The 25,315-nt window shown below is 47.6% G+C and overlaps 8 protein-coding genes across 8 annotated transcripts; 4 read left to right on the forward strand and 4 right to left on the reverse strand.

Annotated features, from left to right (window-relative positions):
* Window positions 1-1,234: 1,234 nt before the first annotated feature.
* On the forward strand, window positions 1,235-2,331 carry MGYG_01836 (RTA1; the record flags this gene model as incomplete). The annotated part of the gene is made up of 3 exons (XM_003177725.1): window positions 1,235-1,394; window positions 1,472-1,735; window positions 1,793-2,331. The coding sequence occupies 3 exons, from the start codon at window positions 1,235-1,237 to the stop codon at window positions 2,329-2,331; spliced, it is 963 nt and encodes a 320-aa protein (XP_003177773.1).
* Window positions 2,332-2,986: 655 nt separating this feature from the next.
* On the forward strand, window positions 2,987-3,813 carry MGYG_01837 (hypothetical protein; the record flags this gene model as incomplete). The annotated part of the gene is made up of 2 exons (XM_003177726.1): window positions 2,987-3,680; window positions 3,752-3,813. The coding sequence occupies 2 exons, from the start codon at window positions 2,987-2,989 to the stop codon at window positions 3,811-3,813; spliced, it is 756 nt and encodes a 251-aa protein (XP_003177774.1).
* An 825-nt stretch (window positions 3,814-4,638) lies between these two features.
* MGYG_01838 (hypothetical protein) lies at window positions 4,639-6,013 on the reverse strand (the record flags this gene model as incomplete). Its single annotated transcript, XM_003177727.1, has 2 exons — window positions 4,639-5,913; window positions 5,990-6,013. 2 exons carry the CDS (start codon window positions 6,011-6,013, stop codon window positions 4,639-4,641), a joined length of 1,299 nt encoding a protein of 432 aa, XP_003177775.1.
* A 693-nt stretch (window positions 6,014-6,706) lies between these two features.
* MGYG_01839 (hypothetical protein) lies at window positions 6,707-7,621 on the reverse strand (the record flags this gene model as incomplete). The annotated part of the gene is made up of 1 exon (XM_003177728.1): window positions 6,707-7,621. The coding sequence occupies one exon, from the start codon at window positions 7,619-7,621 to the stop codon at window positions 6,707-6,709; it is 915 nt and encodes a 304-aa protein (XP_003177776.1).
* A 1,130-nt stretch (window positions 7,622-8,751) lies between these two features.
* On the reverse strand, window positions 8,752-10,079 carry MGYG_01840 (hypothetical protein; the record flags this gene model as incomplete). The annotated part of the gene is made up of 2 exons (XM_003177729.1): window positions 8,752-9,983; window positions 10,055-10,079. 2 exons carry the CDS (start codon window positions 10,077-10,079, stop codon window positions 8,752-8,754), a joined length of 1,257 nt encoding a protein of 418 aa, XP_003177777.1.
* A 929-nt stretch (window positions 10,080-11,008) lies between these two features.
* MGYG_01841 (hypothetical protein) lies at window positions 11,009-14,044 on the forward strand (the record flags this gene model as incomplete). The annotated part of the gene is made up of 2 exons (XM_003177730.1): window positions 11,009-11,255; window positions 11,313-14,044. The coding sequence occupies 2 exons, from the start codon at window positions 11,009-11,011 to the stop codon at window positions 14,042-14,044; spliced, it is 2,979 nt and encodes a 992-aa protein (XP_003177778.1).
* A 510-nt stretch (window positions 14,045-14,554) lies between these two features.
* On the forward strand, window positions 14,555-14,905 carry MGYG_01842 (hypothetical protein; the record flags this gene model as incomplete). Its single annotated transcript, XM_003177731.1, has 1 exon — window positions 14,555-14,905. One exon carries the CDS (start codon window positions 14,555-14,557, stop codon window positions 14,903-14,905), a length of 351 nt encoding a protein of 116 aa, XP_003177779.1.
* A 796-nt stretch (window positions 14,906-15,701) lies between these two features.
* On the reverse strand, window positions 15,702-19,384 carry MGYG_01843 (cell division control protein 25; the record flags this gene model as incomplete). The annotated part of the gene is made up of 2 exons (XM_003177732.1): window positions 15,702-18,695; window positions 18,806-19,384. The coding sequence occupies 2 exons, from the start codon at window positions 19,382-19,384 to the stop codon at window positions 15,702-15,704; spliced, it is 3,573 nt and encodes a 1,190-aa protein (XP_003177780.1).
* Between the last annotated feature and the right edge of the window lie 5,931 nt (window positions 19,385-25,315).

Genomic DNA, 25,315 nt, shown 5'->3' on the forward strand with positions numbered 1-25,315 from the left:
CAAACTCCCCTCCTCCCTCTCCTCATCTCCCCATGTTTTCATTCTGAGACCAAGTCAGCGAGCATCATTCATCTACCACTTTTTTAATTCCCACTTCAAACGATATAAATGGTGATACGTCGCACAAAAAGAGCAAGCGCATACCCATTTTAAGAACTCGATACCCATTATAGATTTCTTACCTGCCCTGTGCGTTTCGCCTTACGAGGAAAAAAAGACATATACCACTAACTAATTCATTTCCCTTCCACTTCCCCTTGCTACTCATCTCAGAAATAGTCATGCCCCTCACCTTTGGATTTCTTTTCATTTCCTTCCTCCCATCATCACCTACATGACAGGCATCGTTTTATGGAGCTTTTGGCGTCCTAAAGCGCTGTCTATAAATTTCCTTTTGTCCTCACTTGGTTTTTGTTTTAAAAAAATATTTCTTTGATCTATCACTACATATCGCTGCATTTTCAATGAACTGATAGGAACTAATTACACCATTTGCGGGCGGTTGGGCTTGTATGGGAACGGGGGAACGGACGGAGACATTTCATTTTACTAGCTATAATAATTATAATCCTAATTACTTTCATGACTTAATCCGACTTTGAACTTCATTACTCCTACTTACTGTTTAGGCTTAGTTTCCGAGTACATTTATTACGTTTGGCTTAACGACAAACATCCACAAGCGCCCATATGACGCGCAGCAAAGCTGTGCCTCAGCCACCCAGCTATCAACTTCTATCTATAGTCATCCATCTCGATTCTGTCGACTTTTCTTGGATGAAGGATCGGTCTTGGCAATATAAGCATTCTATAAGCTATTCCTTATTAGGTTTAGTTTCCGAACACGATGCCAAGCCTTGTTGAGTTTAAAGTTAATTTGTCTCTCCTTTGCCTTCTCTTTTCTTTCAGCATGTAATAAGGAAGCAAGACGGACAGCTGTCCAAGTGTTATTAAACTTGGATGAAACTCGAGTTCGGAAATGTATTTTTTGGGCCGCAATGATTGCGTCGTCGGGACGCGTGTGCCTTTGGGGCTCTCTATCTTCGGATACACAGCGGCGGAGGCAGCTGGCCATGACATTCCAGGCGCCAACAAACTACTACAAGCTTTGTAGCAGTATATATACTGTGGTAGATCTGGCTCTCTACCTCGAATTAATATCTTTCAAAGCATGAAAACATTGTCTCGTATTTTACCCATCTTGCAGATATCCTTTTCCCAGCATAAAGTCACCATGGCCAATGAGGAGTTTCACGACTTCTACAAATACACCCCCTCAAAAGCCGCTGCCATCACCTTCATTGTACTATTTTTGATATCTTCCGCTATCCATTTATTCCAGATTATCAGAGGCCGCGTTTGGTTTTTTATTCCTCTGTTCATCGGTGGTATATGTTAGTATTGCAGCCCATACCTATTCGAGGCCAGGGACTCAGAATGTGCTGACCGGCTTGGATTCCCCCATTTACAGTCGAGATAGTTGGGTTTGAGGGTCGAATTATCTCTAGTACTGAGGCTCCATTATTTACGGATACGCCTTACATCATCCAGAACCTCTTCCTTCTTCTAGCCCCTGCATTGTTTGCTGCTTCGATCTATATGCAGCTGGGCCGACTTATCATCGTGCTAGAAGCGGAACAGCATTCCATTGTTCGACGTTCTTGGATGACCAAGATTTTTGTTACGGGGGATATCTTGTCCTTTGTCGTTCAGGGACTCGGCAAGTACCCATATTGTGATGGGGCATTTTACAGAACTGTGGGAAGTCTGTGAACTGACGCTTTCTATGCAGGTGGTGGGATCATGGCAAGCGGCACGCCTTCAAACCTGTCACTCGGCGAAAAGATCGTCGTTGTTGGTTTGATAATTCAGATTCTTTTCTTCGGCTTCTTCATTATCGTGTCTGTCATTCTCCACCTTCGAATGAATACCCATCCGACCACGGCTTCGTTATCACTCCACTTCTCATGGAATAAATATCTATACGGAATTTATGCTGTCTCTGCCCTTGTCATGGTACGATCCATTTTCAGGGTTGCCGAATTCGCCCAGGGCACAAACGGGACGTTGCTAAGACATGAATATTACCTATACATATTCGATGCCGCACTAATGTTCATTCTCATGGTAATCTTGAATATCATCCATCCGGGCGTAATCTCAACCATGATACGAGGGAAATTAGCGTTGAGGGAAGCAGACAACCTGGAAATGCAGCCAGAGAGGAAAGAATCAAATGAAGCACGAGGATTTGAGCCGACGAACCTGCGTCCGAGTTTCACCGAATCCATCTACGCAAGGCATGCTATCGCAACCAGAGGTCTTGCATGATAAGAATGCTATGTTTCAGTGGTTCTCTCGGATATCGGCCTGTCTTCATTGCTCGTCTGCCCCCTATGCACCGCACATCCATGTTTTGTTGAGTTATTTTCACACCGTCTTCCTCTCAGCACTAGGCTTACTCTGTACAAGTATGTTGTCAAACTCGAGAACTCTCTCCCTAGCCTCTTTTATGTTTTCAATATCAATTGCTCTTAAATTTCATCATGTTCCCACATATTATGCAGCTAGAAGACTCTTGGATGTTTACTCCGTCAGTCACCAAGGAATTCCACCAAGGGTCTTCCCGGAGCCTTGTTCATAGCTGAGCTGCGGCTCCACAGTTCGGGCGGAAGCGCACGGCTCCGCTCCACTCCGGTCCGCAGGCTTTCTGCTGGCTTCAATATGTGGGTGGTTTAGAGGAAATATACTCGGTGTCTATGACGGGTGACTGCATTGACAACCCAGCGTGATAAGATCAACATACAGCAAACAGGGCTGTGATGGGCAATAGAATGACATCCATGTCAGCCTCCTCCTACCCAGCAGTGCATACAAATACCTCGCTTTCCGAGACGGCCATCTCAGCTTTCACACACAAATTTAACACCAGATACTGTTATTAATAAACGGTTCTAAGGCTTATTTGGGGGATCCGCTAAATAAAATGAACACAACACCCAAAACAGAAGACCTCCAGGCACAGGAGCCCCCTTCATACGCACGGAATCCCTCGGAACACGACCAACTGCCCCCGGAAACGCTACTACTTGCCGGTGATGCTATACATAGCACATCCAGGCCAGCCTCTTGTTCTATTCCTCTATACAAGCTTTCCCTTGATATTGGCTTCCTACGCAAGAATAACACAAAAGTTGAGCTCTCTCGCTTTGAACATCGCATCCACAACCGTAATACTACGGGCTCCCCAGAAGTGAGCGCTCAACCAAGGCACATCTTCAACTTAACTCGGCCTCCAACCATTACTGCACCATCGTTCGAATATCATCTCGAGTCTACCTCTAGCGGTAGCCTAGGCCATATTGGCTTGAAAAGATACCATCACGTTCTCTCTTCGGGATATCAGGCTTGGAAAGCAACAATAGCCCATTCCGGTGCTGATCTAGAAGCTAAAGATATTATCTTCACAGCAAAGGCACAGCATAAAGGACAATACGAATGGTGCAAAGCCGGAGATGGTTATATTCTGGCGTACGACACGATTGACGATGGTATTTTCCGCTTAGAAATCATTAGGCCCATGCCTCAAAATCAGCGCGATGCCCTAGTTGGTGTCTGGTGTTTGAGAATCTGGAGGGAGATCGCTAATTCTAACGTAGAGCCATTAAGCTTGGATGAATGTATGTGAACCCGTCTCTAGTTACACCATGTATCTATGTAGATGGCAGTTGCTAACCGCGAATAACTCTAGTCAAGCGCATTATGCAAACACGGACCTACAACTCTTCCTTTAGAGCCGGTTGGGGCGTATAAAAAGTTTGTAAATGACAAGCCATCTAGCTTTCCGCCTCAATTTATCTCAGTTATTGAGCATAGAATTGACAATTAGCTCACTAATTCGACATCTAGAGCAATGTTTTTTGGGCGTTAACCAGATTTGAATTTATGTAGCTATTTTCTAAGAATTTAGCAACTGCACTAACGCCCAGCTTGTATAACGAGCTTTCTAGGTACTATCAGATGTCTAATTAAACCAACCGCTTCTTTAACCGATTGTTTAGCTCAATCTGGTTATTAATAGAGACATCTAGAGAAATACATAATAATATGCCGAGGTTAGAAGAAACTCACAGTGTAACTTTTGATTAGCTAGCTAACTTATTTTGCTGTGCGGCTTGTATTAAGATTTAGAAGTCATATAGAACTTACTGCTATCGAAATGTATTATAAGAATAAATATAAAGCTGTGTCTTATTAAATGGGTGATGAAGGTTTATCAGTATCATAGGACTATAAATATCACTCTGTACATCTCGGGGTACCACCTATGTTTTGGAGTATATTATGAAAGCAGGTAGTTACTTAACAATTACTTCGACCCTACATTGTGCTAGTGCTATTAGCTAGCTGGTGTTTTTTTTTTCTCAAATCCGCTATTGCCCAAGACTAATAACACATAGAAGGTGTGACCTTTTTTGATATTTCCCTCTGAGCATTTAGCCAACTACTATCCTTCATAGAGTATAGCCTCAAAGAGAAAGGAGCTTTAGACCTGGGAAGAATAAGGATACCGTAGCTAGTTCGAGGTAGGTATTTCTGCTAAAAACACGGCTGCTCTCCTAGTTATATCTCTAAAACTTATATCTCAGCGGTACTCATCGGCCAGGATACGGCATACCTCCAGTCCTGAGGTAGATTCCAGAATATACTCTGGATAACTTGTGTACTCCAGCCATCTGCCCACCATCGTACCGGCGCTCTGCGCAGTAGTACACAGTAGTGTGCAAGAATTACCATTGCTAACGGTTCCCGAGCTTTGAAGCATGGAAAAAGGGCGTCAGGGAATATCATAGGAAATCGAAGGGCCATACCCCAGTCCTTCCGTTTAGTTTCTAGCATGACAAAGCAGTCCCGTAACTGCAATATTGCTCGATGATACGTATTTCTAGTGCTGTGGTTAACCTCGTTTAGATAATCCGGAGTCTCATGAGTACTTGGTCTCCATTCATTGCACAGTTCTTCCAGCAATTCCAAAGCCGTAACAACGTCCGTTGGTAGATATTTCTTGTCCGTAATCTCAGGCCCGCGTTGGAGGAGTATCCCCATGTCTCCTTTTACCAGTAGGTCCCATTTCATTCTTAAAAATCCCATGGCCTTCCTGGTTAATGCAAATAAGCCCAGTAGATCATCGATTGCGTCGAACATTGCACCTCCATAGCCGGATAGCTGGGCGGACCCGAAGGCGAAGAAAATCGTCAAATGTGAGAAAGCAAATGCAGCATTAGTGTTCGACAGGTCTTCCGGGAACAGGGACCCAAATTCCATTACCGCTGCTTGATAATGTTTCTGAGCTAGCTCCTTGTGTGAGAGTTCCTGGGAGTTTAGTCCTTTTTGTTCAGTTGCTCTGAAACGAAGATAATGGATATGTAGAGCTGATATTGCCAGTACTCCATGTTTCAAGAAATTGGCAGACTGCATTTCACGCGGGACAATGACCTGCCATATTGGTCTATACGCTTCATAGTCTGCTAGCGATGCAAAGACGGTTGTAGCGTAGTGATGCATTAATTCGTGTTCCTCTGGAACCAGATGGGATGCGCAACTTAATGGCCGCGGCACATTTGCAGGATAAGATATCAATTCAACGTTTGAGATAGATATAGTTGTTTCAGGGCAATCCGATGGGGCAATGTGTGCGCTGGTGTTTTGTTGATACGCCCTATCTGGGGTTGTGGAATTGTCTTGTGGTTTGGCCTCAGACGTTGGAATGGCAGGTAATAACCTCAAAATCCTTTGACTGCTTTTTATGACTTCTCTTCCCCCAGCAGCAGGGGATTGCACTGCAAATGTCTGAAAACTGCATTCTGTGTGCCGGTATTTGCAATTGTGGCAGCACGGCGCTTGTTCGTCGCACTATTGATCGATAGTTAGGCGACTGCGCAAGACATTAGTATGAATTCCCCCACCTATAAACATACCTTTACCTTACGTTTCTTGCATTGCAAGCAGGCATTTCGAGACCTCCGTTGAGATATATTGCGTCTTTCGACAGATTTCTTTGTCATAGGTATCATGCAGCGTTGACCGCTGTAATGGAATATAGGTTACTCCTTGTAGTTTTTGGAAAGCAGACTGGCATAATAAAACCTACCACCTATAATGTTTGCTCTCTCTTCGGTCAAACGTACTTGATCTGTGCCGTACTTATATCTGTTCAAAAACTGAAGAAGCTGATAAAAATAGGCTGCCACGTAACTATTGGCAGTCAGGGCTGAATACGACAAGAGACTTGGCATGAAGCCACTTGAGGACGTAAAAACGCCCATGAGAGTCCATGAGAGCGGGCCATAACACTAACTTTCTCTGGGTCCAGGGCTGGTGGTAATATATATGGGCTAGCAATCTCTATCGAGTACAGTGGGCAGCATAAAAATTGTGTGGCCACATGGTTTATCCTTATCCATTCTGTAGGCTTATGGATCAACCATAGCCTTTTAAGCATCAAGGCATGGATATCCGAGAATAAAAAAAAAGAAAGATAACAAGCAGTTAGTCATTATACTGTGGGTTATATTAGCTGTATAATCTATCCTATCTAAACATTGTCATCATCTGTATATATAGCTCTGCTGGTACGCTTACATTAAAAATATGACATGAAACCTCTTCGTAGTTAATCATAACAGACTAAAGCATATGAATAGCTCTAGGGTGCAACTCTTGCCTTTGCTACTGGTGAAGGTATGTTGACTCCATTGTTCATCTTTTCCACCTTTGGTGACATCCCGTCCTTTTCATTCTTAATGGCTGATTGAGGAAGGGCTGGTTGGTTTGCTTGAAATCTTTTAACGCTGGAGTAGCTTTCCGGAGTATTCGCCTCGACATCTTCTTGCACCGCTTCGTACATGTGTTGGATATGCCGAATCTCCCTAAGGACATCTAGTTCGCAGTTTTCCAGGCAAAAATCGCGTTCTCGTTGTTCAATGTGCTGCCTTATCTTGCTATACTGTGATTGGTGATAGCGCTTCCTATTCGGTAGGCCAGACCCTTTCAAATACGTCAAGTACCCAGCAATGGCAGTGTTTACTGCTCCAAAGATAGTAATCAAGACACGCGGGCCATTGCCAGCGCCCAGGGCCGTAAGTGCTGCTGCAACAATGATCTGTATCCCCAAGCAACAGCTTATTAGCAGAGTGAAAAAGCGGTATTCCCTCTTATATCGAGCCTCAGCGCTGACGACGCGGGTATATATGCCAACATTAGAAGCTGGCCGACGAACTAGGCTGGCTGTGGCAAGGCCTGCAGGTGTATCAATACCAGTCAGAACTCTGAATGTTCTAAGCTTGGAGTGCGTCGATAGAAGATGCGGCTGGCTTAACGAGGTTGCAGTTCTCCGGGTCCCGTTTGTCTGGCCATTTGTTTGGCCGTTTATCTGGTCATCGGTTGGAACACTAACTAGCCCATTAACTCGAGCGTCTGCTGGTCCATCGGCTAATCCATTTGCTTGTGGTGTTGAAGACTCTGTCTCCGAGCCATAACCTTTCTCTTCTCTGTCAAATGCATCAATTATACGCCTCACCATGCCACCTTGGCTCCCGTTCATCGAGTCTGAGCTTGGCATGAGGGCGTGAAAGACCGGACTGGCAGAGAGGGTAGCTAATGAAAAGAGAGAGTCTGAGGAGGTTGAAGTGCAGTCAAAATTAATACACACTGGTGGAGATGGGAATCACGGCTTTAACTATGCAAGGCTATTGATGATCCGCCTATTCTTATCAGCCAATGTGTGTTATTGATATGGGTGGACCCGAGTTGACCACGGTTGGGGGGCTATACGGAATAACGACCATCACAAACCAATAACTGCACGAGGTTGCGAGGCTACATTTGGATGATCCTCCACATCGTGAAGGAGCTGTCGCGGCAGGGATTTGGTCTCAGCTCGAAAAAAAAAAAAATTACAAACTCGTTCGTTGATCATCCGCGTCTCGAGCCTAGATTGGACAGCATGCTGCGGCTATTCAGTTGGTGACCCAAGTAACTGAGGCATAAAACCATGTACAGTCTGCATGGCGCCGCGTTGACATGTGCCTGTTAGAAGACTCGACGAATGCGGGAATGCGATTTCGGTGGTGTGGCAGCGGCGTAGTACATGGTTTAGGGGAGTGTGGTGGGCATGATAGACAATGGACCTGGTTCCTTGGACAGGTCTGCTGCTCGTTCCCGAACCTGCCTGTTGTTAGTTATTAGTTGCTTTTCTTTTCTAGATCCCAATGTTGTGAACCGCATAAGTTGGAAAGGCAAGACAAATAGATGCCAAAGTTAGCTGTTGTAAAATAAGCTGCGCCGCTCTACGGCTGTGCAAGTCATTCAGACGCCTCCAACAAAGCCCTGCTAGCTATTAAAGCAACTGGAACGTATATCATTAAAGGCCGAACGGGATGCTAAAGAGAAAAGGGATAGAACAAGGGTGATATCTAAATACAGCAAAAAAGAAAAATTGCCTCCAACTCGCAGGGGAAAATGTCATACGCATATAAACTTTGAATATAGTGGTCAATATAGTGATTGGGTCAGTGACAGTAACAATCATAAGTCAAAATAAATCATCGTATGGGCTAGGGAGAGAAAACAGGAAAAAAACTCAGGGGTATACATGCAACAGAGGGTAAAGAAAATAAGTAACGTCAAACGTAAAAAATATGTAAGGAATTAGGGTAAAAAAGACCTATTGTAATCGCCAGGATGGCGCAGTTAGCATTCTCTCTTATCTTTCTCTGCTGATTTCTCGTCCGCATGTCCTTTGTCGTCGGCCTCCTTATCGGATTCTTCACGTTGGGTTTCATCCCCAGTATCCTCAGAATCAACAATCTCACCCCAGCCGGATCCACGGCGGCTGATTCGTCCAGATGCTCCGGGGATGGTGTTGCCAACCTGCATGCTAATACTTCCGGTGATGCTGTCATTTCGCCCGTGGTGTGAATGAATACCACTTCTCACACTGCCTCGGTCAGTGGCAATAATTCCAGACATGGAATGGACACTGGCTCGTTCAGTATTTGAAGCACCGCCTCGGTTCAACAAACCTGCTACATTGTGTGTAGAGGAGCTGCTCTGATCCACTCCGGCAACACCACCCATGTGTCCGCTCAACATACTGAGCGGTAAGCTCTCACGGCTACCGCTAAAGAGAGATGAGGGCGCAAGTGCCAGAACTGATGCATTTGTATCAAGAGAATTTCGTCGTCGGCGCTTGGACGACGATGCTAGGGTAAGGACTGATGCGTTATCAGTCAGAAGGTTATTTGCTGTGGCGCTCGAATAAGTCGTGGGGTTTGGATTGACAGCGAGATGTGGCGGAACTGCGGTAATGGGTGAGGTGGGAAACTGATGTGTAAATTGGACGCCTGGATGTTGAGTAGTGGCATGGTGGAATCCTCCGTGATGTTCGTTGCCCATACCGGCGGAATAATGATTCACATTTTGAGTTGCGTTGAGCTGGGTTGATGGAGCGGCCGATTGAATTGTTGTCAGGGTTGTAGTCAACGAGCGTACTGACGGCGATGGGGATGAAAAGGTGCTGCCTTCTCCGCCACCAGCGGGATTAAAACCATTGCCGCCGGTAGTGCAGGTGCCGGCTTTGGAATAGCCTGCTTCAGAGACTGTCGTTTCGCCAGTAGTGGAGAGCGTGGGAGCCGCAGACTTATCTCCAGTCGTGGGAGATGGATCATCGTACTGGGACAAATGGCTGGGTCGTATACTATTTGCTGGCTCAGAGAAGGAGAGGTGCCCGTTCGTATGTTCTCCGGAGCTTCTATCTACAGGGCCGGATAGGTATGGATTGTTATTTTTTCGGTTTTTTGTCAGCGTACTGGCCCCGTTTCGCTTGTTCGATGCATTGTTTGGGTTGCTGTCAGATGAAGAACTCTTGAGGTTGGTGAGGCGTTTCATCCAGTGGGAGAATGGTCGTCGTCTTGCATGGCGATCTGTAGCTGCATGTTAGCTTCTCCGCAAAAGTAAGGGCTTGGATTCGTCTGGCTCCGCAGCTAGAGCATACCTGCCGATGCTTCCGCAGTTGTCATATTTGAACAGCTGGTACTTAACCGTCTTCTGTTGTAGACGTTGTTATGGTGAAACAGGCGTCGACAGGACTTCGTCTGCCTCGTTTCCCCGATGTCGCCTCCCAAGATCAGGCCTGGCTTTGAGCGATGGCTGACCAGGCAGCTTCGGCGCCGCCTTATATATATATATATCTCAGTCAGATCCGCCGTTTGCTCTCCGACACAATCGCTCTATCCTGGTCCTTTGTCGTCTGGCGGTGCGGTGTCTTCCTTGTCGTCTCGTTTGTCTGCTTGTCTTCCTTATCAAGCAACCTTGAGGTTCGTCGTCTGGGGATCGATATGCTTAGTCACCACAGACTATAACCAGTCACGTGATAAGCTTATTGCAGGGGTTCGAGTATTTGGAGGCAAAAAGGACGTCAGGAGAAAAGACATTCACATACATATTATCCTCACGTCTTGATGTATCTTCATGTTAACTCACAGGGACTAGATCTGGTAATGCTATACACGGGCCTATGAGGAGTGTTATAATTATTCAGGAACAGGCATACACTCTCCAGTTTGATGCGTATGGCCCCCTACCAATTCGCTATTTCACCGGGCTTTAGTCGGTATCAAAGAGCCATGGGGTGAACTGAAGGAGTTTTCTGTTGCCAGCCATGATAAACCTGGAATATATAAAGCCTAAAAAGAGGTTTCAGTCGCTAGCTTCTTCGAAGAAAGGGTGATTTTTATTTTATACAGTCACTTCTGGGTGCCCCTTCCTGCACGCAAACCAAACTCTGCAACATCTGCAGCACTTGATACCCTCAGTTTCATCCGTTTGTTTACCAACATCCGAAAACACTGCCACCTTTAGGCAATTTTTTGGACCTTGTTGGATTAAGGCCCTTTTTGGGTTAATTTTTTGGTTGAAACGCCGAGATTTGTGCATGTTGCTCTATACCATGGATTCAAATGCCCCAATAATCCGTGTGCTTCCCCAGGATGTGGCCCGACAGATGACTTCTTCATCAATTGTGACCAACTTAAATGGGGTCATAGTTGAACTTGTCAAGAATTCTCTCGACGCCGACGCATCTACGGTAACGATAAACATCGATTTTCAGAAAGGTACTTGCACAGTGGAGGATGATGGCATCGGAATACCCCCCAATGAGTTCCATGAGAGTGGTGGCCTTGGAAAGTTACATCGTATGTACTCTAGATATCCTTTTTTTTCCGTATCATTACTAACGGTTCAACTACTAGATACATCAAAGTTTTATGCGGCAGGCCAAATATATGGTCGCAAAGGCATATTTATCTCATCTTTGATATCCATGGCTTTAGTCACAATAACATCCCGTAACAGTTCATTCCAGGAAACAAATTCTATCATATTTCGGCACTCAAAACTTATTTCAAGGCTTTGTCCTGCACCAATTCAGCATGACCTCTTACACCCCCAGCATGGAACCAGAGTCACGGTAAACGACCTTTTTGGCAATCTCCCGGTTAGAGCTAAACGCCGTGCCCAGGATCTTTGCAGAAATGAAGATATTGACCGCGAATGGGGTGGTGTGAAAAGAGCTATAACAGGACTTTTGCTCGCATTTCAAAAGCCGGTCAAAGTGTACATTGCTGATGCGTCTAGATCTCGAAAACTGGTTTTTCGAGGTAACAGCCGGGGCCTTCGACGTATAAATGATGAAGACCAGCATTCCTTTGATTTGAATCGTGTACGTCTGATCCTAGGGAATGCAGGATATATCACTCCCTCAGATTTTCCGTCATGGGTTGCTGCATCGGCCCGAAGCTCTGAAATTTGGATAGAAGCTGCAATATCTCTACAACCTAGTCCAACAAAGCAGGTGCAATTCATCTCGTCTGGAATCAACCCAGTTTATCCTCTTGGAGACGCAAATCTGCTGTTTTCTGAAATCAATCAGTTATTCGCATCGTCTAACTTTGGAGCTGAGGATTCTTCTCCTGATGCTAGTAGTGACTTTGAAATGATGAGCTTAGGGGACACAAAACCACCGGCAGGTCCTTCCATTAAAAGGATAAAGACCAAATCCAAAGGTGTCAACAAATGGCCAATGTTTTACGTACGGATCTCTACGAGCCAAGCTAGCTACATTGGGTTCCAGGACTCCGAATTTTACGAACCCAAGATATCCGTCCAGAAAATTCTTGGAGTTATGCAGGCATTATTCCGCCAGTTCTTAGAACGGTATCATTTCTTATCCCGACAACCACAATGTATTAAGATGGATAGGGAAGAATATTTGTCTGTACCCGGGAATATACAACCCGAATCATCTCAGGCTAATTGTCAACACCAGGAAAACTCTTCTAGAAAGAGGAGCTCCAGCACTTTTGAAAAATCGAAAAGTGCACCGGCGGATATGCGACCATTAGACGCCAAGTCGCTTCCGTTTAAGAATTTTGGATCGTGGTCAAGGGTAAAAAGTGGAAGAGGAGATCTCTATGATGATATTTGCGCAGGCTTACCGAGAGGTAGATCTCAATCAGAATTCAAGAGGGATACCGGTATACGAAAGCCTTCACAGCCTTCGTCCATCGAACCCACCTCGAAACATACCGGAGGAGAAGCTGAACAGATATTACCTGATATCACATATTCACAAACAACTGGCGGAATCCATCCTGTGTCTGGACAGACTACGTCGCACTGCCCGGTAGAGCCGCAAGATGAGCTGATACCTTGGATGGACCCTCTCACAAAGAGGACTATGTTTGTCAACAAACGCACTGGCCAAACAGTATCGCGCAAGCCCAAATTTATGAAGCAAACTTCACGTAACACTCCTGCGAACCAAAAGACTACAGCTATCCGACTTTCGAGAAACGATGATCAGAGTCAGCAAGGAAAGGAAACATCCCCCTGGTTTGACTCGTTTCTTAAAACATGGAAGAATCCTACCTTCCCTTTGCCAGAACCCTCCATCCCGTCGATAACATCGCAGATACGCAGTACTGACAAATGGTCTTCGCCCGCTGCTCTAGGTTCTCATTGCCTAGGCTGTGATGATCCCCAGGGTATTAATACTTTAATAGGATTAACGGACAAATCCGACAGCCGACTCAACAAGTGTGCCCTCGAAAAGGCAAAAGTTATTGCTCAAGTGGATCAGAAATTCATCTTACTTCGAACCTCCTTACTTTGCAAGGGGAGGGAGGGCGAGGAAGTCTTAGTCCTAGTTGACCAACATGCCGCTGATGAGAGGTGCCGAGTGGAGGAATTGTTTGCGGCGCTCTGTGGTCTCTCGCCCTCTGATAATGTCGAGACTACTATTTTCCCCACACCCATCAGTTTCAGGATACCAGCTCAGGAAGCAAAGCTGTTCGAGACACGTTCCGGTTACTTTTCTTCATGGGGTTGTTTGTATGATGTTCTGAGGAAGTCAGAAGGGTATTATTCCCTAGTGGTGAAGGGCTTGCCAACTCTCATTGCAGAACGGTGCCGAACAGAGCCTCGGCTTGCTATTGACATGCTTCGTTCAGAAATCTGGGATCAGACAGCGACTACCAAAACACTCATCGGATCAGTGCTGGAGGAGAGCAACAGCCAGGGATTCGCTGGAAAGCCACCCGGAATGACCGAAGCCCATCGATATTGGCTGCAGCGCATCGGCTGTTGTCCCAAAAAGATGGTAGATCTGATAGTCTCTCGTTCTTGTCGGTCAGCCATCATGTTCAATGATGTGCTCTCTATATCAGAATGTCAGAATCTTGTGTCTCGACTGGCAAAGTGTGCATTTCCATTCCAGTGCGCCCACGGCAGACCATCAATGGTACCGATAATAAGCCTGGGATCAAGAAATCCAGTAGCTGGTTCGATGCGCGGTCCCTGTGAAATGACCTCATCTATAAGCCATCTAGTCGGCACGAGTCAGCCAAGTGCCAAACCAGCAGAACCCTGCTCGGACTTCGTCGCTGCTTTCAGCAGGTGGCAGTATGGTTCCCCCTTAAAGTGAATCATATGACATCTAATTATATTATTTTGGGCAGAGATATAGGTTTGTATGATTGATTATACCCGGGTTGTACTCCGTATAGATTCATGGTTTTGTTAATTTTGCATACTCCATATTTTTCCGTGTTGAAATAGGTTTCTTTTGGTATATTTAAAGTTGGATAACGGATATGGATCGATCTTTGGGGCCTTACATACCCGTTCGGTGAATATCCGGAGAGATCTCGCTGGCGCTCAAAACACCATGAGCCGCAGAAAACACCCGTCGTGTTTTCACACGGCAGAGGCACCTGAGACGGGCCATTTTTTGTTTCACCTTGAGAATGAGCCAACCGAGAAGCTATTAATACGGCATGGGAAAAAGCAACCCTCGAGGATTTCTGGCCGTTTCTGCATACATCCCTGAGCCATCACATCGTCGCTCTGCCAGCCCCTTAACCGCCCGGATGCAAATGAATGAGAAGCTGCAGCCTTGATTGGTCATGTGATTAACTGTCCCGCGGATTCCGCCATGAGCGCGAGCAAGGGGCAAGACGACAGGGAACAGGCCATGCAGCATGCGGTGCAAGATGCAGAGGGTGGCCTGGTCGTACATACATGGGAGGCCACGGAATGCCGGGGACGTCGCTTGCCCTGCATCTTGCAGCTGCGGCAGCTGCAGCCGGCTAAACCTTTTAGCGCGACCTTGACCGACTCGACCAACACTGGCTTGCGCAGCCTTAAAATGCAGAGGTATAATATCACCGGCGGACACATGTATAACTGGCTGCCGACCTGTACCCGAAAGGAGCGACCCATACTCGCATGCCAGCCACGGTTTATTTTAAAATATCGAGGGAATTACGTACAACAAATCGATTAAGGTACTAAAAAAAGGGACCCTTCGGCCGGCGCCTCTCGAGACGTGCCGGTGACAAAGGAAACGAGAGATTTACACAGATGCACAGGGTTCCTGGTGAATCGAATATTTAAGAACTAAACATTAAATCTGCCTTTTTCTAATAGTTTCCTGCCCTTTCCCCCCGACCCACAAAGAAGCTGAAAGTAAGGAAATGGGTATACATGTCCTGGTCCGGCCCACCTCGCCATTTTGAAAACCGCACTCGCGTGCTTCCTCATGTAGATAGACGCACCAATGATAAACAGGACGCATCAAGACATAAAACAAAAACAAACTAGATGCCATGGGGTGTGGGAGAAAAACAAGCAATGAAAAATAAACAAGCAGCCGCCCAATGGGGTATTTCCGCCACCCTCAGCTCTAGATAACATAAGTATATAACAAACAGGTTGAGTATATTGCTTAAATAGACAGTTGAATTTTGCAGGAAAAACATAAACGTATTGACAACTAAGGTGGCATGGGATATCAGGTTAAAAACGCAAGCAAAAGAAAATGGCAGAAAACAAAAGCCTAATGTAAGTAAAAGAGTATGTCCGTATGAAGAAAAATGGGAAGAGATCTTTGTACGGCGGCGGCGTAGTAGAGATGGAGGGAGAGGGTGTGTCGAGTCAGTGGGGGTGAAGTAAGGTACTATCATGAAGGTCATAAAATCATAAAGCATAAGGTAAAGGGGGAAGGTCGGGAGTAGGGTCTAGGGGGGTTCGGAATAAGATGCTGAATGAAGATGGATGGATTTAAGGTAAAGGTATCATCATCACGCAGCTGGGACTTTGAGTTTGGAGCTATGAGTCCAGGCTAGAAAGTCGAACTTTTCCTTCGTATTTTCCTTAGCGAACAGGGACGGACTGGGTTCGGTTGGAGATCCGCGGGGTGTTACTGCGCGCTCCCGGGGCTCCAGAACGAGAGATCGTCGGTAGTATTGCTGGAAGCTTTTATCGCCGGCAGAGCGAACACGGACGAGCTGGTCTTGTATCCATGTCTGGAGCTCGGGGACCTCGCGGAGTCGGTAGGGGATCTGGAATCGTTGGAGCTCACTAATGATTTTGGCGGTTTTCATGTGCTTGTCAAAGTTGATGACCTCGATGGAGCTCTCGTCACCGGCTAGAGTACGGGTGTCGTGGTTGCCGTGGTCGACAAAGGTTAGGTCAGTGAGGTATGTTCCGACAAATGGCAAGCATGGCGGTACATGGTTTTGGAGTCTTTGTCGGAGGACGGCGTAGTTGCGGGATACATCGACGATCTCCCGGAGACTTTCCAAAAGATTCTTCGTCTTGATGGGGACAATCTCCCATGTACGCTTGAGGCGAGAGATGGTGGACGAGTTGAGAGAGCAAATGATGGCCATGAGGGTATCATAGTTGTTGAGTTCAAGGCACTTGGAGGCGATCTTGACCCAACGCTTGACAATCACTGCTCGCTTCTTGGGTTCCTCCAACTGCAAGATAGAGTCGGCGACCAGGTTGGCAATGTCCGTGGAGAGAGTAGACATGGCCCGGACATTGACGGCCAAAGAGCCAGTCTTCTTCATCCATTCCGTGGAAAGAAGCTCTTCTGGGAGAATAGAGCAGAAAATCTGAGATTCCTTGATTGTAATTTGGCGGGCAATCTCAAGAGGGTCAAAGTCGAGGATGCTGATGTTGGCACCGCCGCTCTTCCACTGCTTTAGGAGATTGAGCTGACTCTTAGTGATATTGGATTGAGGTAGAGGCTGATCTGGGCTGACATATTGAGCAATGGAGGTATTTGTCTTCCCAACCGAGGATATCAGGCGTGGGACAACTGGTCCATGTAAGGAGGAAACCTTTTCGACCAGATCAATCAAGCGCTTACCGGCGGTAGGTAATGTGATTATAAGTTTGGTTCTGGCGAAATTAAGGATGGATGGCAGAGCGATGTCATCAACATCATGTCTCCAATGGGCCTCGAGCCATCCCTTGAAGACGTTGTAAACACGCAGGCGGACTGGCCCTCCAGCTCTGGGGGTTTCGCCGATATAGTCGTAGCGGTCGATCAAGGTTTCAGCAAATTCAACCGGGGTAGTGAAGTGTCGGAATGTGAGATAGAAAGTTGAAACAAAGAGTGCGTCGGGTGTTGATTCATGACAAGTTAGCTTCTCAACCAGAGCGCGGAGGCTGCCACCGGTCACCTGGCCGTCCTTGAACATGAGCTCGTGGGCGTATGTGGTCTCCAATAGACTGTCCTCATCTCCATCGGATGAAGTTGACCCTACCTCGGTTTGCGAGTCCTCCTTCACAGGGGATTTAGAAGAACTAAGACTGGCCGGTGACGATGGACGCGTCGGAGTTTCGGCAACCAATGTGCTTTCTGTTTCAGTTGGCTCAAGTGTAAGATCCATGTCGTCGTCAGGGGGGAGTGGTATGTAGATGGCTGAGTCCTGCTGCCAGGGCACATCATCACCAGTAGTTTTGGTCGGAGAGTATGCGTGGAATGATTTAGAGATGTCGTGCTCGGAATTTGAAGTGAATGGATCACTGAAATCAGTGAATGCGGTGAAGGTGGAACTGAAAGATTCATCAAAGGGTGATGTTGGAGTGCGGAGAGTCGAAGCGTCAGTGAATGATGATGGTGTCAGGGATATCGATGAGACGGATCCGTCGGGGATTTGAAGGGGCAGAGGCCGCATGGACAATTCATCGTCCGTATTTGCAATTGCGGTCGAGGTATCGTCAGTTATTTCTGGTAATATCTTGCGGTTGGTTGGTGTTGTTATATCCTCCGTGCTGGGCATGGTAATCCCCAGGCCAATATTCTCCAGCTCGAAGTCCCCAATCTGCTCTAAGACTGTTCTGGCTCTTGAGACACAATCTCCGGCGCCGCGTACACAGTCGGTAGCGGCATCTACTAGCCGCTTTCCGTCCCCTGGAACGAAGATCGTCTCATCATCTGGGTTTGTTGGGGTGCGAAATGTGTTCTGGGTAGCGTTGACGAGCTCGGCGATCCGGTCATACATGGTATTCTTTGATCTCTCTAATAAGAAAGACCGGTGTAGGTCACGCTCCCAGACTTCTTCGACGACTGATAGCAGTGTCTTACAGGACTGAACAGCTTCTTGTGTTGTGACTATCAGTTCTGTTGATGAGGGTGACTGTAGATGTAGGCCAATAAAGGATCCAAGAACGCCCAGGAACTCGTCATGAGCAGCGGTTAATCGTCCCGAGGCTAGGTTGGGGTTCTTGGTGGTGTGGCCGCTATATGAAATTCTGTGAGATAGCGAGGGTCGTTTTATTCTGACAGATGCGGGACGTTGTGGTGTGTCGCGGCCGGATTTCTGGCTGAGGGTTGTAGAGTTGAGCAAGCTGCGGTCACCGAGGCTGCCTCTCCAGCTGCTGGAGGAGTTTGGAGTACCGATAGAGCTGGTTGCGTGTTGTGACGAAAAGTTGAACGAGCCATCGACTGGCGGAGTGAGAGGCCCCTTGAACATGTCCATTGTATTCGACGAGTTCATATTGTTGTCTAGATGGTCCAGCGCCCTTACGAGCCCGACTTCCTCACTCCAGACGTCCAAAAATCGAACTCCTCTGGTGACGATGCGGAATGCTTTAAGCAGCATCAAATCAAAGATGTTGTCCAGACAGGTCTCAAAGTGTCGTCCGTTTGCAATGTCCTGCAATTGCTTCGCCAGCTTGACGAGTGATGATAGATCCGAGAGAAGAGCTTTCCTGTTCCGCCGTAATCCGTCAACTCTCTTCACTAGCCGGCAGTCTCTCGTCAGACACTCTGATTTCTCCTGTATATGACAAGTAAGCAAAATGGACAACCACGGCAACAAAAAAAAAGAAAAAGAAAAAAGGAGAAGACAAAAAAGAAAGAAAACATATCCAACTTCCAAAGACCTACCAGGAGGAATCGAACACCAGCAATCATGCCTCTCATGTAATCCTGGTTTGAGAACTGGTGGAGGGTAGATCCGTTGCCTCCCCTGATGACATCCCAGAAGTCCATCAGGGCCTTTAGCAGCGGGTGCATCTGCTGAGGGTCGTAGGCCTCGCAGTAGTTGGTTGGCAGCCATCCTCTGGCGCCGGTCTCTAGCAATGTACCATCAGCCCAGCCGTTGGTGTGTACAGAATGGACGAGGATAACATCTCCCTGGTCCAGCGGTAGAGTCACGGTCGACGAGGAGACCGGCCCGTCTGGGTGAAAGGGGTAGAAGGCCCTCAGGTAGTTGTGGAACAGGGACCGTCCCTGGTCGCTTCGGTCGACCATCTCTTCTCGCGAGCTATGCGGCGTCAGCGGCGGCGTCATTCGGAGCTGAGCTTTCAAAGCGGTTATCAGTCTGTTGCTTGTGGCCACGGCCTGTGATCCTGCATCGTCCTGGACAGCAGAAGCAGCTGTGGCCGTTGTTGTTATTGCTGTTGCTATTGTTGCTGAAGTAGTAGCGAGGTTTAGGGGCGCAACATATTCGGCGTTCGATTCCATGATCCACAGCACCAAAGGTATAGCCAGACAATAGACAGCCAGAAGCGGAGGAGGAAGAAGCAGAAGAAGAAGAAGGCAAGCCCACTAGCTGTCAAACCGTCTTCTTCTTCCGTCTTCCGTCTTCTGCTCCTGCTTCTGCTTCTTCTTCGTTTCTTCCTCGGCGGTTCGAGATCCCAATAGTGCGAGATCGAGGCCGCTCCCTCTAGTTGCGATCAGCAGCTCCCTCAGGCTTGGTAGTCGGCCGCCGTCCTCAACATAGATGCCTTCGGTGCGCTCGACGGTGCCGTCTGCTGCCCTCGGCCGGCGCTGGTATGCGTGTATATGCGTGCTATAAAGTGTCCTGCTTCTAAACCAGAGGCAATCGAGAAATATGAACAGTCAACAAAAACCTGTTCAAAGCTCCAAGTGGCGAACCCTCAATGCGAGCATAACATGTGACCTCGCGATGGTTGTTTTTTTCCTTCTCTTTCTCTCTTGCAGCCAAAGAAGGGAAAAGGGACGTCTTGCTTACCGCGATGTGTAGTTGTGAGTTATGAACCTGCAAAGGGAGGCTGTTCTTCTCTCTCAGGACCAGCCAGCAGTTCACCGCGCACTTGGAGACAGGATGTACAGCGGATGGATGGGATTGAATAATAACAAGGACTCCCACGAGACTCTCTCCTTCCAAACTGTCCTTCGGGGGTTGTCCCAGATCTGGTTAATTAATATGGAAAACGTCACGACAGACAGATATCGTCACTCTCTCCACCGAGGGCTCCCACTTGGACCCCAGGGCTACGGAAGCTTGATAGCAAGACTGTTTCAGGACGAGCGTGTCAAAGAGGGTCCCCAGGAACAGGCAGATGGACGGACAGAAGGGGGGTCCAACTCTGCAGGAAAAAGCTTCACTCGAAGTCCAGCAATGCCAGTGATATCAAATTGGTCCTGCCCGTCTCTATGAAAGGAGAGTGGAGGTGAAGACAGGAAAGCAGCAGCTGGAGATGGAGATGAAGATGAAGATGGAAAAGGAGGAAGAGAGGAAGAGAGGAAGAGAGAGAAGACAGGGAGAAGAGACGGAGAGAGTATGTGTGCGTGTGTATGTGTCAGAATGGAAAACCCCCGGGTCCCAGGACGATGGACAGACACCATGTGCAGTCGTCTCTCTCTGAAGTCACAACAGGCATGCAACCTGTCTCTCCCTCTGCTTTTCGTCCTCGTCTCCCTCTTCCATGCACGCCGATGGAAGCTCAACGGGGCCGCTCATTAGCTGGGAGCAACGGGGGGCCCGGGAGGTCTTACTTCACTCGGTTAGTATGGACAGCCCGCCCTGGACCTTGTGTGGGTTTGCCGTAAATTTGAAAGTCATAGTAATCAATACGAGAAATATTATATATGCTAATGCCAAAAGGACTTAAAAAAAACAAAAGGAAAAGGAAAATCGAGCCTAAAAAAAAGAAGTCTCTTTTTCACCCTTTCCTTCCCAGTGGGATTGCACTAAAGGGGGCAAAAGCAAAGAGGCGAGGAGTCCAACGTTTGTGATGGCCGGCACTTTTGACAGCTCCTCGAACATCCTCTAGGAAAGCATCCTACAATCCTGGTGGATATTCAAGGTCCTAATTGTCCAATCCTTTTCGCCACATTCTGCGCACAACCATGTCGTCTGCATAAAGAGCTGTCTTGGCCGCCTCCAAATCCCTGACCTTGACCGTTTTGCTTGTTCTCTCCTGTGCATACGGGGAGTGGAGAGCAGTAAACAAACCACTCTGCTCTCTTCCTCTGCCATTTTTGCAAGCTCTCTGGATATGTGTGGGCACGCGCCCTCTAGCGCACTGGGAGCAACAAGAGCTTCCAACTTTATATATATACATACCCACTGCGCGGCAACACCAACCCCCATAGTCCCCTTGCGCTACACGTGTGTACTCCGTACAGCGTTGTTGTAGGGCGGAAAGGGGGAAGACGGAGGGGGAGAGATGAGAGCGTCGTCGGCCGGGACGACACCAGCCGACTTTCAAATCTGTCCTCAACGTCCTGGCAGGTTGCCCACGAGACAAGACCCCCCGGAAGGTGAGGAAATGAGGATAGACTATCGCCATCCTGCGGACCACGAAAAAGGGCTAGGCCACATGAGAATTTGTGACTATTAAGCAAATCATGAACGATGGAAACCCTGAGGGTCGAAAAGTACTTTTTACAAGAGAACGGGCGTCATGGACTATGTCTATACTTACCGCTTGTGTACTCGGTACGGAGCGCGTACGGGCAACATAGTGCGTATGATAGGCGGCCGAGATGTACCCTGGGCTGGCATCAACGTATCACCTTCTTGTCCCCAGTTCAGGCCAAGACGCCGTCTGCAGAACAAAAACCTCCTTGCACACCGATTGCTGGTTGGCTTTTTTACTGGAAAGCTGGCCATGGGATTGGGTGATTTCTTCCCTTGCTGCTTCCATCGGTTCTGTACAGGGGTTCCCTGGATAAGCCGAATGTGGATCAAGTCCACCTTCCGCCTACCTTCCGGCTCAATCGCCTGAATTGGCCTTGTACGGAGCAATGTCTCGGTTGTACTATACAAGAAAAAAACCACATCCTGTCTGTTATTCGACGATTTAATATTATATGACTATCATTATGTGCTGCCTGGTCTCGCAACGGCTCGCTCTTTCTCGAAGAATATTCCTTCGTTACGCAAAAAAAGGAACAAAATCCTCGCAGCGATTCTGTTCTGGATGCTCCCCAATAGGGTGAAGCCTTAGGCAGCATGATCGATTACTCAACGAGCGAGCTAACTAACTAGTTAATATTAACACTTTACTCCTCCTTTGCAGCCATGTTGACGATGGCTGTTGTGGGCAGCAATGCAAGTGCTAAAATCGGTACGAACAGAGTTCTCTGGTGGAGATCTCCATTGCATGATGAAATCACATTGTGACCCATTATTCTCGATGGAGGGCAGTCCTTGTTCAAAGAAGATGTGCCAACAAGCTCACCTGTCGTTGCTGTTGCTGCTGTTGCCGATGCGGGATCTTCTGCTCTGCTTCTTCTTGACAAGCGTCGATTGCCCGTCCAAGCATGCAGCACATCGGCCTGGGATACATGTTACCGAGCACTCCGGCCGGAAACGCGCGGGCATGAAGTTAAAACGGGGCTTTCTCTCCTTCATCCATAAATAAGAAAATGGACGAGGCGGTATGTTATGCAAAAGGGTTGCAGATGAAGGTCAGGTCAACATCAACGCCAATAACACAACAAGAGCAAAAAAAAATATAATAACAATTAGCCGTGGAGGGCGCCGCACCCTTCAACATGATGCCTGATACGACGCCAGCGATGAAGAAGAATCACACGTTCTCCAGGCGTGTCACTATCACTCGTGGAGTCAGGCAAGGCAGGGGAGAAAGGATCATCGTCATGATTGCTGCCGCTCTCCTATATTTCCTTCCCCAACCTTGACAAAAAAAAAAGCAACCATGGACAACCGTGAATTATGCATGTTTTATGGTTGCCTTTTAAGCTATGTAATCAGCCTCTGCCGCGCTGAGTTCACATGTCCTTCCGCTTTGTCGCTGGAGGTACCTTTTTCAGAGCAGTCAGATTTGGCCTTGCTGGCTCCCTTCCGTCCGGCATGCCAACCTCGCGTCCCTCAGGGAGGCAGCCTGTTATTTCCTCTCTTTCTCTCCAGGATATCAAAGGAGCATTGGAAATAAATAATAAAAACAATAAGGAAGTCTGTCTCGCAAAACGGCACGTTACCATAGCTGCGGTGCTTTTAGTGCTGAAAAGGCATTTTTCCGCCATCAGTCCTAGTGATCATCGAGGTGGCTTTGCTTTAGCTTGACCCGTATTAAAAGCAAAGAAGCTCGTACTGGCAACAGGCTTGCACACTCTGATTGGCGTACATGAAAAAAGCGCCTCCAGCGCTCGATGTTCAGGCGGCGGTCTTTGTAACCAAGCTAAGCTTGGTGACCCTCAGTGCGAACGGTGAAGGCCATCCATATTCGAGCTCGACATAACGCCCGCTGAGCCCCCAACAAGCACATACGTCGAGGGCGCCATGCTATCACGCACAACGTGCACGGAGTGCTTCTGACTATCTACAACAAAATCTATGGATCTTGGACGATCGACTGAACCACTCTTTTATGTGGACTATAGACTCTCAGTGCCTCATCCTAGCTAAGCTCTGGTTGAACTGAACGCAAGCAACAGAAGCGGCGAGCAAAGCTCGTGCTCAACCCAAAAGTACGCCTCGAAGCGGGTTTTTCTTCTTCTTTTTCTCCTTCCTACGGAGTACTCTCTTTTTTCCCTCTTGTTGGATCCTCCCTAAAATTAGAGATTGATTCAGAGCCATCCATCTTGTCTTCGAAGTGGGAGTGGATTTACGAACTGCGTAAAATTTTTATATGTTTTCTTTAACGACCCATAATGGTTCAACCCAGTGACACGGTTATGCGTTTCGGAGTACATCCACCCGGCTCAGATGCATCAATCATGACATTTCGCCTGGCCCTGTGCACTGGATAATGCCCCAGCTCGCATCCCTTGGCTGCGTATCGTGCATGTCTCTCTCTTTTGTCTGGTCAGCCAACGGCCAAAGCACAGCATACGTGGTACTCGTTTGTATGGGCATGTGCTCGCAGAACCTCAGGTTCCCACTCGACTGGTCATATCCCAGATCATATATCGCATACTAACCCTATGACTTCATATAAGCCCCTCACCCCGGTAACTCTTGCTTCGCCATCTTCTTTCCATGGTGAAACAAGTGCTCCGTAATATCACTCCGGAGATTAATGAGATGCTCCCACCAGGCATCTCTCTGCCTATTATTATTCTCCTTGCCCGCCCCTGATTTCGCCTTCGATAGTGCCTTGAATACCACCTTATTTTCCTAGTCGTTCTCATGTATGGAGAACTCCGTACAGATTCGAGAACTAGCCACAAACCATGGCAAAAATGTTCAGGCCCCTGGCTAGCCCTTCTCTTTCATGCCTAGACATGAACCGTGTGGGGATAGAGTTATTCTGTTGGTAACGACTGCGCTGCCTCCAAATCAAGCCTAGCTGTGAATACGTTTATCTACATTCGGAATGGTCTGCCAACTACAGCTGCAGCAGGGGGGTTCCCTCGGGACAATCTTGTATGGTTGCACGCTCCAGTTGAAAGAAACGGATGTTGTCTACTCCGTACCATCTAGCCGACGTCATATTCATATACGAATTCATGCTTGCCCTTGTATCCTTTCCTGCCGCTTTATTTTTTTTTTTATCTTTGGCCAACAAGGCAAGCCGTCACCGTGTACAGGGTACAAAGGACCTGACGCGGGCTGAGCAAACTGGGAACCTGCTAAATAAGTTTCTGGGTTCAAGAGTCAACCTTTGCGCACCTAGCTACCTTTTCGGGGGAGAAACGGCCAAGTGAATTCCGCCCTCAGCACTGCTGGATTCCGCCTTGGTTTTGTTTTGTAGCCTACTCCGATGGAACCATGTCATGAAGACGATCGCCGAACTACGGAGAAACGGAGTACTCCGTACAGGTTGCTACTTACATACATACTCCTATCCGCTAGGGAAGGGGCGGGAAAGGGTTAGGGAGAGTAGGGCCCGTTTGTCCAGGAATGATAAACAGAGCCAGTCTTATCCTATCGTGGGATGGACTACAGCAGCGCTTAAAAAAGGGGTTGAACGGGGTTTTGGTTGAGCAACATGACAGAGATCTGTCCGCCCCGTCTATCGGCCCTAACCATCTCCTAGGGAGTACTATTTGTAGTGGTCGCAGGCGGCTGCAGATTTGCAGAAAGAAAGGGGAACTTTGGCCTTCCCAAGCGGATGGTACCGGGTTACCTCCTGGATGAACTGAATGCATGCTCCATTACCTGAAGCGGACGGCGGTTGGGTTACACCATTGCTTCACAACCGCAGAATCTTTAATAACGGTCAATCTGGTGTCTAT

Source organism: Nannizzia gypsea, genomic scaffold (genome assembly GCF_000150975.2).
Source record: "Nannizzia gypsea CBS 118893 supercont1.1 genomic scaffold, whole genome shotgun sequence".
Taxonomy (NCBI): domain Eukaryota; kingdom Fungi; phylum Ascomycota; class Eurotiomycetes; order Onygenales; family Arthrodermataceae; genus Nannizzia; species Nannizzia gypsea.